This window comes from Oncorhynchus tshawytscha, linkage group LG16, assembly GCF_018296145.1.
Source record: "Oncorhynchus tshawytscha isolate Ot180627B linkage group LG16, Otsh_v2.0, whole genome shotgun sequence".
Classification (NCBI taxonomy): Eukaryota; Metazoa; Chordata; class Actinopteri; order Salmoniformes; family Salmonidae; genus Oncorhynchus; species Oncorhynchus tshawytscha.
The window spans coordinates 73900031-73912134 of record NC_056444.1 but is presented as its reverse complement, the minus strand read 5'-3'; the positions used below and the strand labels follow the sequence as shown (position 1 = coordinate 73912134).

The 12104-nt window shown below is 44.9% G+C and overlaps 1 protein-coding gene across 3 annotated transcripts in view; it reads left to right on the top strand.

The window, feature by feature from the left end:
- Positions 1-1217: 1217 nt before the first annotated feature.
- The window catches only part of LOC112216340 (phosphatidylinositol 5-phosphate 4-kinase type-2 gamma), a 33285-nt gene continuing 22398 nt past the window's right edge, over positions 1218-12104 (top strand). Inside the window, exons 1-4 of one of the 3 annotated variants that reach the window (XM_024376252.2) lie at positions 1218-1383; positions 6361-6458; positions 6664-6760; positions 10167-10316. In XM_024376252.2, coding sequence (XP_024232020.1) covers positions 6394-6458; positions 6664-6760; positions 10167-10316 — 312 coding nt within the window. In that variant the 5' untranslated portion in view covers positions 1218-1383; positions 6361-6393. Of the gene's footprint in view, positions 1384-1485; positions 1945-6360; positions 6459-6663; positions 6761-10166; positions 10317-12104 lie in introns of those variants that run through there. The other 2 variants (XR_002948306.2, XM_024376250.2) reach the window with 2 other exon arrangements.

The following is a 12104-nucleotide window of genomic DNA, read 5'->3' as shown; positions in this document are numbered from 1 at the left end:
AGCAATCACTAGCCTGCTATACAGTGGAGTGGGTGTGTGGTCCCGATTCTCAGTTTAAGGTTCTCTTTTGCAAGCTTAAAATTATAAACATTCAACATTGGCCATGCTGTCAATCCAGCATGATTTCTGCCATTGTAAGTCGGGAACTCAGGCCTCTTTCAAGAGCCACGACCTGAAGATCACTGACGTCATTATGAATTGACCTTGTTCATGATTCGACCTTGAGTTCCCATTTGTCTTGAAAGCACCATAAATCCAAAGAAGGCCAGACTTTGATGACAAAGCTTGATTACAAAATTTGCTCACAAAGGACCATCGCGCCACCTTCCTGTTCAAGTGAGCACAGTACAACAAGGTGAGTCCAAAAATGTATTGTATGCTGCTGCATACATGATGTAATATGCCAGGGAGATATGTATACTGTAGCTAAGAAAGTAATACTAAGTGTATGTTGTGTAGTAAGCTGTTAGTAGCCAATGTGCCTCTCCCTAATAATCTGATATTTTTCCACCTCTAATGTTACCTACTGTTCTGACTTGGTGGTGCACATGTAGCCTATAACCAGTTTTCAGAAATGTAATCATCGAATATTGAAAGAGCTTTCATTGTCTGCTTATATGCCCCCTTTATTTATCATACAGTTCTGACTTGGTGTACGAGGAGAACACTGTAAGAAGAGCCCATGTTCTGAATTCTGTCGCTGTACATTTCAAAAGTGCTGAACAAATAGTTATATTGACTACATCTGTCCTACCTCGCTCATTAATGTCTTAATCGGAATTATGGGTTGCCTCTTATCCGCTTGTTGCCCGCTTATGCCATAGTTTGTACATCTCAATTGTCAGTAGAAACCACATTTGTTTAAGCAAGTCAGCCATATCAGCTATGCTTTTTTAAAAGGCAGGAATTGAGGCTGAATGAACTGTTTCGCTGCCAGACAAGGCTCCACTGACAGCCAGGTGGAGCAGTGGTAAGGTGTTGGGACTGCTGTTGGGACAGCTTTATGTAGGCCCTAACAGTTTATGGGAACTGTTTTTCACCGTTATAGTGCAATTAATGTATTGTTTAGTGTTGTGTTGTGTAGTGGTTTTGCTGGCATGCAACGGCCACATTTTTTCAGAGTTTGCCCCACCAAGATGTACATGCTAAAATCGCCACTGGGTGGTGGCCTATATGGGTTGGCAGAAAGTTCTGCACAAAGCACTGCTTTGAGAGAGAGCGCACGAGGGCTGCAATTCCTCTATGATCAATTAATCAAAAAGTACAATTTTGGCTTCAATGGAATACATTAGATACATGACTTAGCTGACTTACTTTCATAGCCTGCTTTTATTCTCTGCATTGCTACAGTAATAGCAGAAATACTGTGAAAGGATAGTTATAGTAAGTAAGAACTCATGAAAGTGACATTATTTGTAACACATATCTTTGGTTTATCACACCTGGACAGTTGGACTGCATGTCAGTTCCCCATAATTGTTCGAGAATAGCTGGACTGGAATATATATTGAGTAGACAGACTAATTTGAAATCCAAAATGAGTGTTAGAACAAGCACAAATGTTGCCTACAACTAACTTACTAACCTGCATTTAGAAGGAACAGCTACAGGTGTTGCCTAAATTCTGCGCGTGGCACGGTTAACCTTTGATTTGCATTACGCGGTGACGAGGAAGTCAGTTTGCAAAAGATCAGAATCGGGAGAAGAGAAAATAAAGTTTGAGTTTGCGGAAGATAAGAATCAGGAGAATTAAAAAAAAAAAAAAAGTTCCCAAGCAAGGCAAGCTTCGCGATGGCTTCTATCGGTAACGCTGTTTCCAGTCCAATGGTGATATTGGCCCCAAAAACCAAAACCAAAAAGAAACATTTTGTGCAGCAGAAGGTGAAGGTATTTCGTGCCAGTGACCCAGTCTTGAGCGTTTTTATGTGGGGTGTAAACCATTCGGTGAGTATAACACATTATGTTGTCATTGTCCGTTTTGATAACGTTAGCTTAGCCTATTAGCTAGCTAACGTTAACCAACCCAGCTAATTTTGACATTCCGTTAGCTAGTTACCAAGCTAACTTATCTAACGTTCTTTATCACATGTAAATGCGCATTCAGTAAAAATGTAGCTAATGTTTACGTGAGCTAAACGAACTGTACCGAGAACAAGCTAGATAGCACTAGGAGGCTAAGTAACGTTAGTTAGGTTAACGTTAGCCAACTTGCTGCTGGCTAACTATTATTGACCGTTGACTGTCAAGTGTGTGTCACATCATAATGGACTGTGTTATGGGCTTTGCTCTATATATAAAAGTTAGCCAGTGTGGTCTCTAGAAAGCAATGACAGGGCCGTAGACTGCCATACACATGAGATATACTCAGTCCTCAGACTCATCTCCAGCTTGTTTGCTTTCTATCAACTGCATGTTTACACCTTCCATGTACCTCATGATAAGCTATAGACCACACTATCTACCAAGATAATGATCTATATTATTCGTAGCTGTCTTTACAACCACAAACCAATGCTGTCTCTAAGACCGCACTCAACGAGCTGTATAAGCCCATACGCAAACAAGAAAATGCTCATCCAGAAGTGGTGCTCCTATTGGCCGGGGACTTTAATGCAAGCAAACTTAAATTCATTTTTACCTCTTTTCTACCAGCATGTCACATGTGCAACCAGAGATGCATACAAAGCTTTCCCTCGCCATCCATTTTGTAAATCTGACCATAATTGTATCCTCCTGTTTCCTGCTTACAAGCAAAACTAATGTAGGAAGTACCAGTGACTCGCTCAATATGGAAGTGGTCAGATTACGTGGAAGCTACGCTACAGGACTGTTTTGCTAGCACAGACTGGAATATGTTCCGGCATTCATTCAATGGCATTGAGGAGTATACCACCTCAGTCATCGGCTTCATCAATAAGTGCATCAACGACGTCGTCCCAACAGTGTCCGTACGTACATTTCTCAACCATAAGCCATGGACTGTTAGGCAACATCCACATCGAGCTAAAGGCTAGAGCTGCCGCTTTCAAGGAGCGGGACACTATTCCAGATGCTTATAAGAAATCCCGCTTTGCCCTCAGACGAACCATCAAACAGGCAAAGCATCAATACAGGACTAAGATTGAATCCACTGGCTGACAGAGCTTGAAATATATTACAGACTACAAAGGGAAACCCAGCCGCGCACTGCCCAGAGACGCAAGCCTACCAGACAAGCTAAATGCCTTTTATGCTCGCTTCAAGGCAAGCAACACCGAAGCATGCATGAGCGCACCAGCCATTCCCGGACGACTGTGTGATCACGCTCTCCGTAGCTGATGTGAGCAAGACCTTTTAAATAGGTCAACATTCATAAAGCTGCGGGGCCAGACGGAGTACTCAAAGCATGCGCGGACCAAATGGCAAGTATCTTCACTGACATTTTCAACTTCTCCCTGACCGAGTCTGTAATACCTACATGTTTCAAACAGACCACCATAGTCCCTGTGCCCAACAAAGCGAAGGGAACCTGTCTAAATTATTACTGCCCCGTAGCACTCACGTCGGTGGCCATGAAGTGCTTTGAGAGGCTGGTAATGGCTCACATCAACACCATCATGCTGAAAACCCTAGACCCACTCCAATTCGCATACTGCACCAACAGATCCAAGTATGACCCATCTCAATCGCACTCAACACTGCCCTTTCCCACCTGGACAAAAGAAACACGTATGTGAGGATGTTGTTCATTGACTACAGCTCAGTAGTCAACACCACAGTGCCCACAAATTTCGTCACTAAGCTCTAAGGACCCTGGGATTAAACACCTCCCTCTGCAATTGGATCCTGGACTTCCTGATGGGCCACCCCTAGATGGTAAGGGTAGGCAACAACACATACGCCACGCTGATCCTCAACACGGGGGCCTCCCTGTTCACCCATGACTGCATGGCCAAGCACGACTCCAACGACAACGATGAGACAGCCTATAGGGAGGAGGTCAGAGACCTGGCAGTGTGGTACCATGACAAAAACCTCTCCCTCAATGCGAGTAAAACAAAGGAGCTGATGATGGACTACAGGAAAAGGAGGGCCAAACAGGCCCCCATTAACATCAACAGGCCTGTAGTGGAGCGGGTCGAGAGCTTCTAGTTCCTTGGTGTCCACATCATCAATGAACTATCATGGTCCAAACACACCAAGACAGTTGTGAAGAGGGCACGACAGCACCTTTCCCCTTCAGGAGACTGAAAAGATTTGGTCCCCAGAACCTCAAAAGGTTCTAAAGCTGCACCATTAAGAGCATCCTGACCGGTTGCGTCACGGCCTGCCATGGTAACTGCTCGACATCTGACCACAAGGCGCTACAGAGGCTAGTACATACTTACTGACTTTATTGTCCCCATGGGGAAATTTTGTTGCAGTGTCATGTACACATTTAAAGTGGCGTTTAAATACAAAACAAAATTGACAATACAACTTTCATAACAGTAACATAATAATATGGCCCAGTACGTCACTGGGGCCAAGCTTCCTGACATCCAGGACCTATATACTAGGCGGTGTCAGAGGAAGGCCCAAAAAATTGTGAATGACTCCAGTCACATAAGTCATAAACTCTTCTTTCTGCTATCGCACGGCAAGCGGTGCCAGAGCGAGCTTCTACTCGCAAGCCATGGCTGCTTACCATTTTATCCAATGGCCACCTGGATTATTTGCTTTGCCCGCCCCCCTTTATGCTGCTGCTACTCGCTGTTTCTTATCTATCCATAGTTACTTTACCCTTGCCTACATATGAAGTATGTAGCGAACAACAGAGCAGCGAAATAATTTAGCTTGAGTCGTTAGGCTACTTATCACCCTCACGGGAATCAAGCAATGCATTCCGCCAAGAGTCATTCACGTGGCATCTTCATAGGATGCCACCTTTCCAATAAGTCAGTTCACCAAATTTCTGCCCTGCTAGAGCTGCCCCGGTCAACTGTAAGTGCTTTTATTTTGAAGTGGAAACATCTCAGAGCAACAACAGCTCAGCCGCATAGTGTTAGGCCACACAAGTTCAAAGAATGGGACCGCCAAGTGCTGAAGCGCGGGGCACGTAAAAATGGCCTGTCCTCGGTTGCAACACTCACTACCGAATTCCAAACTGCCTCTGGATTCAATGTTGGCACAAGAACTGTTTGTCGGGAGCTTCATGAAATGTGTGCGGCTGCTTGGCCAGAAACCCAAGCCTAAATTCACCATGAACATTGCCAAATGATGGCTGGAGTGGTGAAAAGCTTGCTGCCATTGGACTCTGGAGCAGTGGAAACGCGTTCTCTGGAGTGATAAATCACGCTTCACCATCTGGCAGTCCGACGAACGAATCTGGGTTTGGCGGATGCCAGGAGAACGCTACCTGCCCCAATGCATAGTGCCAACTGTAATGTTTGGAGGAGGAATAATGGTCTGGGGCTGTTTTTCATGGGTTGGGCTAGTTCCCTTAGTTCCAGTGAAGGGAAAGAACTTGACTGGCCTGTACAGAGCCCTGAACTCAACCCCATCGAACACCTTTGGGCCTAATCGCCCAACATCAGTTCCCGACCTTTCTAATGCTCTTGTGGCTGAATGAAAGCAAGTCCCCGCAGCAATGTTCCAACATCTAGTTGAAAGCCTTCCCAGAAGAGTGGAGGCTGTTATAGCAGCAAAGGGGGGACCAACTCCATATTAATGCCCATGATTTTGGAATTGGATGTTTGATGAGCTTTTGGTCATGTAATGTACATTGTTTTAAAGCGCACATTTACAAGTCTGTCACAAATGATAGTTCCAATAGCCCCCTATGGTGAACGACATGTGAACCAGAGGCTTGTAGAATCATGACTCTTAAGTTTTCAGTTTGTCGGTAGGGGGTCCAGGGTGCTCTGGGAATTACTGACTCAAATGAAAGAAATGAGTAGATCTGTTCTTTTGACTGAACGAGTCAAAGATTTTGTCAGTAAAAAGAGCTGAACCTCCCATCACTAGTTTATAGTTAAAGATGGCAGCCCCGTGTGGCTAATGGCTTATTTGCATATATGCCTGAGGTATCTCTGATTGGCTATGGTGTAGAGTCTGGTCCTGGACAAGACCAATCTTTTTATTAGGTTTTATTAACTGCAGTGTCTATTAATTGTCCTAATGCACGGCCGCTTTCCCCCTGTATAATTTTCACATACTCTACGTAATTCCCAAACATTCTATGAATGTGTGAAAATTACAAAGTGCTCGCTTGTTGCTAAAACACTGTCAGTAACACTTTAAGGTAAGGGTTAGATTTGTGGGTAGGGACTTTACAAGGGTCCCTGATAGCACTAACCATGATGAAAGTCTTCTAGCTAATGGGAGTACTTATTTCTGCAGATAAATGACCTAAACCAAGTGCCTGTTCCTGTCATGCTATTGCCTGATGACTTCAAAGCCAACACTAAGATCAAAGTCAACAACCACTTCTTCAACAAGTAATGTTTTCGCTCACTCATGTTAATACCTACTCTAAATATACATAATACAATTGGCCTATCTACCAGCAGGTCTATGTTACTACTCTGTTTAAAATGCCAAAACAAATGAGGCTTGGACAGAAGTATGGAGGGAGAGAGGGAGCGATGAAGGAGAGGCTAGTAAACACTGCAAATGTGTGAATTCCATTCCTTTTTTTCGCAGAGAGAATCTACCAGGACATTTCAAGTTTAAAGAATACTGTCCTCAAGTGTTCCGGAATCTTAGGGAGCGCTTCGGAATTGAGGATCTCGACTACCAGGTACGAGTGTTGATGTACAGTGCCTTCAGAAAGTATTCAGACCCCTTGACTTTTTCCACATTTTGTTAGGTTACAGCCTTATTCTAAAATTGATTTAAAAAACTAAAAAAACTCATTAATCTACACACAATACCCCATAATGACAACGCAAAAACTTTTTTTGAAATTGTTCAAATGTATTAAATAAAAAAACTGATCACATTTACAAAAGTATTCAACAAAGTACTGAGTAAAGGGTCTGAATCACCTTTGGCAGCGATTACAGCTTCGAGTCTTCTTGGGTATGATGCTACAAACTTGGCACACCTGTATTTGGGGAGTTTCTCCCTTTCTTCTCTGCAGAGCCTCTCAAGCTCTGTCAGGTTGGATAGGGAGCTTTGCTACACAGCTATTTTCAGGTCTCTCCAGAGATTTTCAATGGGATTCCAGTCTGGGCTGTGGTTGGGCCACTCAAGGACATTCAGAGACTTGTCCCGAAGCCACGCCTGCGTTGTCTTGGCTGTGTGCTTAGGTTTGTTGTCCTGTTGGAAGGTGAATCTTCACCCCAGTCTGAGGTCCTGAGCACTCTGGAGCAGGTTTTTGTTAAGGATCTCCCTGTACTTTGCTCTGTTCATCTTTGCCTCGATCCTGATTAGTCTCAGGCCAAAGAGTTGAATCTTAGTTTCATCAGACCAGAGAATCTTGTTTCTCATGGTTTGAGAGTCTAGGCGCCTTTTGGCAAACTCCAACCGGGCTGTCATGTGCCTTTTACTGAGGAGTGGCTTTCATCTGGCCACTCTACCCTAAAGGCCTGATTGGTGCAGGGCTTTAGAGAGAGTTTTCCTCCTGGAAGTTTCTCCCATCTCCACAGAGGAACTCTAGAGCTCTGTCAGAGTGAACATCGGGTTCTTGTTCACCTCCCTGACCAAGGCCCTTGTCCCCCAATTGCTCAGTTTGGCCGGGGGCCAGCTCTAGGTGGTTCCAAACTTTTTCCATTTAAGAATGATGGAGGCCACTGTGTTCTTGAGGGCCTTCAATGTTGCAAGTGTTTTTTGGCACCTGTGCCTTGACACAATTCTGTCTCTGAGCTCTAAGGACAATTCCTTCAACTTCATGGCTTGGTTTTTGCTCTGACATCCTCCGATAACCAAGCCGCACTGCTTCTTAACACAGCGCGCATCCAACCCGGAAGCCAGCCGCACCAATGTGTCGGAGGAAGCACCTGGCAACCTTGGTTGGCGCGCACTGCGCCCAGACCGCCACAGGAGTCGCTGGTGCACGATGAGACAAGTATATCCCTACCGGCCAAGCCCTCCCTAACCTGGACGACGCTATGCCAATTGTGCGTCGCCCCACGGACCTCCCTGGCGCGGCCTGTTACGACAGAGCCTGGTGGCACAGCTGGTGCTGCAGTACAGCGCCCTTAACCACTGCGCCACCCGAGAGGCCTGTAATCCATTTTAGAATAAAGCTGTAACGTAACAAAATTTGGAAAAAGTTTCTGAAGGCACTGAGCATACAAAACATTATTAAGGACACCTTCTCTTTTCATGACAGACTGACCAGGTGAAAGCTATGATCTCTTATTGATGTCTCTTGTTAAGTCCACTTCAATCAGTGTAGATGAAGGGGTGGAGACAAAATAAATAACTATTTTAAAGCCTTGAGACAATTGAGACATGGATTGTGTATGTTTCTCATTCAGAGGGACAATGGGCAAGACAAAAGATTTAAGTGCCTTTGAGCTGGGTATGGTAGTATGTGCCAGGCGCATCGGTTTGTGTCGAGCTGCACTGCTGCTGAGTTTCATGCTCAATAGTTTCACATGTATCAAGAATGGTCCACCACTCAAAGGACATCCAGACAACTTGACACAACTTTGGAAAGCATTGTATTCAACATGGGCCAGCATCCCTGTAGAAAGCTTTCGACACCTTGTAGAGTCCATGTCCCGACGAATTGAGGCTGTTCTGAGGGCAAAAGGGGGGTGCAACTAACTATTAGAAAGGTGTTCCTAATGTTTGGTTTAGAGGTCGACCGATTTATGATTTTTCAACGCAAATACCGATTTTATTGGAGGACCAAAAAAGCTGATACCGATTAATTGCCCGATATAGAGGACTATTTCCCTCTATACCATTTGTATTTCATTAACCTTTGACTATTAGATGTTCTTATAGGCACTTTAGTATTGCCAGTGTAACAGAATAGCTTCCGTCCTTCTCCTCGCTCCTCCCTGGGCTCAAACCAGCAACACAACGACAACAGCCACCATCGAAACAGCGTTACCCATACAGAGCAAGGGGAACAACTATTAGAAGTCTCAGAGTGAGTGACGTTTGAAACGCTATTAGCGCGCACTAACTAGCTAGCCATTTCACTTCGGTTACACCAGCCTCATCTCGGGAGTTGATAGGCTTGAAGTCATAAACAGTGCAATGCTTGACGCATAACGAAGAGCTGCTGGCAAAACGCACGAAAGTGCTGTTTGAATGAATGTTTACGTGCCTGCTTCTGCCTACCACCGCTCAGTCAGGTACTTAGATACTTGTATGCTTGTATGCTCAGTCAGATTATATGCAACGCAGGACACGCTAGATATTATATAGTAATATCATCAACCATGTGTAGTTAACCATGTGTAGAAAAGATCAGTTTAATGCTAGCTAGCAACTTACCTTGGCTTACTGCATTCGCATAACAGCCAATCTCCTTGTGGAGTGCAACGAGAGAGAGACAGGTCGTTATTGCGTTTGGACTAGTTAACTGTAAGGTTGCAAGATTGGACCCCCGAGCTGACACGGTGAAAATCTGTCGTTCTGCCCCTGAACGAGGCAGTTAACCCACCGTTCCTAGGCCGTCATTGAAAATAAGAATGTGTTCTTAACTGACTTGCCTAGTTAAATAAAGGTGTGTGTATATATAAACATATATATTTTTAATCGGCAAATCGGCCCCCAAAAATACCGATTTCCGATTGTTAAAGAACTTGAAATCGGCCCTAATTACTCGCCCATTCCGATTAATCGGTTGACCTCTAGTTTGGTTATACTAATTTTGTGTGTGTATAAATATATTTGATACATCTTGACACAGCGCATTATTCAAAAGGAGTATTCCTCTTCATCCACTCCCTATGTGCATGTATGGATGCCAGTAATCCATCCAGAGCCAAATGACTACTAAAGCAATAGGTTAAATATTAAGATCGTCATCATCAACAGAAGAAAACGGATTGATATGGGGTGGGACTTCCTGAACTTTTCCAATCAATCAGGATTATTTATGAAGCCCTTTTTACAATAGCAGTTGTCACAAAGTGCTTTTACTGAATGTAAAACCCCAAAGAGCAAGCAATGCAGATGTAGAAGCACAAAAATAGGTGCGAACTAATGAATACGACCCTATTTTTCTCTCATCCCTGTAGGTCTCTTTGACCCGTAGCCCTCCTGTAAGAGGTGGGGACGCCCAGGGGGAGGGGATCCTCCTGACCTCCTATGACCGCACGCTGGTCATTAAGCAGATCTCTAGTGAGGACGTGGCAGACATGCACGGCATCCTGTCTGAATACCACCAGGTAATGTAATTACCCCCGGGCTGTGGACAGCTCAATTAACTTCATTTCAAAACCCAATTTATTCATCCCAAAAGGCATATCTCCTTTATAGTGCACTGCTGTTGACAAGAGTCCTATGGGCCCTGGTCAAAATTCTAATCAAATTTTATTTGTCACATACACATGGTTAGCAGATGTTAATGCGAGTGTAGCGAAATGCTTGTGCTTCTAGTTCCGACAATGCAGTAATAATCCAACAAGTAATCTAACTAACAATTCCCCCCCAAAAAACTAATGTCTTATACACAGTGTAAGGGGATAAAGAATATGTACATAAAGATATATGAATGAGTGATGGTACAGAGCAGCTTAGGCAAGATACAGTAGATGGTATCGAGTACAGTATATACATATGAGATGAGTATGTAAACAAAGTGGCATAGTTAATGTGGCTAGTGATACATGTATTACATAAGGATGCAGTAGATGATATAGAGTACAGTATATACGTATACATATGAGATGAATAATGTAGGGTATGTAAACATTATATTAGGTAGCATTGTTTAAAGTGGCTAGTGATATACTTTACATCATTTCCCATCAATTCCCATTATTAAAGTGGCTGGAGTTGAGTCAGTGTGTTGGCAGCAGCCACTCAATGTTAGTGGTGGCTGTTTAACAGTCTGATGGCCTTGAGATAGAAGCTGTTTTTCAGTCTCTCGGTCCCAGCTTTGATGCACCTGTACTGACCTCGCCTTCTGGATGATAGCGGGGTGAACAGGCAGTGGCTCGGGTGGTTGTTGTCCTTGATGATCTTTATGGCCTTCCTGTAACATCGGGTGGTGTAGGTGTCCTGGAGGGCAGGTAGTTTGCCCCCGGTGATGCGTTGTGCAGACCTCACTACCCTCTGGAGAGCCTTACGGTTGTGGGCGGAGCAGTTGCCGTACCAGGCGGTGATACAGCCCGCCAGGATGCTCTCGATTGTGCGTCTGTAGAAGTTTGTGAGTGCTTTTGGTGACAAGCCGAATTTCTTCAGCCTCCTGAGGTTGAAGAGGCGCTGCTGCGCCTTCTTCACGATGCTGTCTGTGTGAGTGGACCAATTCAGTTTGTCTGTGATGTGTATGCTGAGGAACTTAAAACTTACTACCCTCTCCACTACTGTTCCATCGATGTAGATGGGGGGGTGTTCCCTCTGCTGTTTCCTGAAGTCCACAATCATCTCCTTAGTTTTGTTGACGTTGAGTGTGAGGTTATTTTCCTAACACCACACTCCGAGGGCCCTCACCTCCCCCCTGTAGGCCGTCTCGTCGTTGTTGGTAATCAAGCCTACCACTATTGTGTTGTCCGCAAACTTGATGATTGAGTTGGAGGCGTGCGTGGCCACGCAGTCGTGGGTGAACAGGGAGTACAGGAGAGGGCTCAGAACGCACCCTTGTGGGGCCCCAGTGTTGAGGATCAGCGGGGTGGAGATGTTGTTGCCTACCCTCACCACCTGGGGGCGGCCCGTCAGGAAGTCCAGTACCCAGTTGCACAGGGTGGGGTCGAGACCCAGGGTCTCGAGCTTGATGACGAGCTTGGAGGGTACTATGGTGTTGAATGCCGAGCTGTAGTCGATGAACAGCATTCTCACATAGGTATTCCTCTTGTCCAGATGGGTTAGGGCAGTGTGCAGTGTGGTTGAGATTGCATCGTCTGTGGACCTATTTGGGCGGTAAGCAAATTGGAGTGGGTCTAGGGTGTCAGGTAGGGTGGAGGTGATATGGTCCTTGACTAGTCTCTCAAAGCACTTCATGATGACGGAAGTGA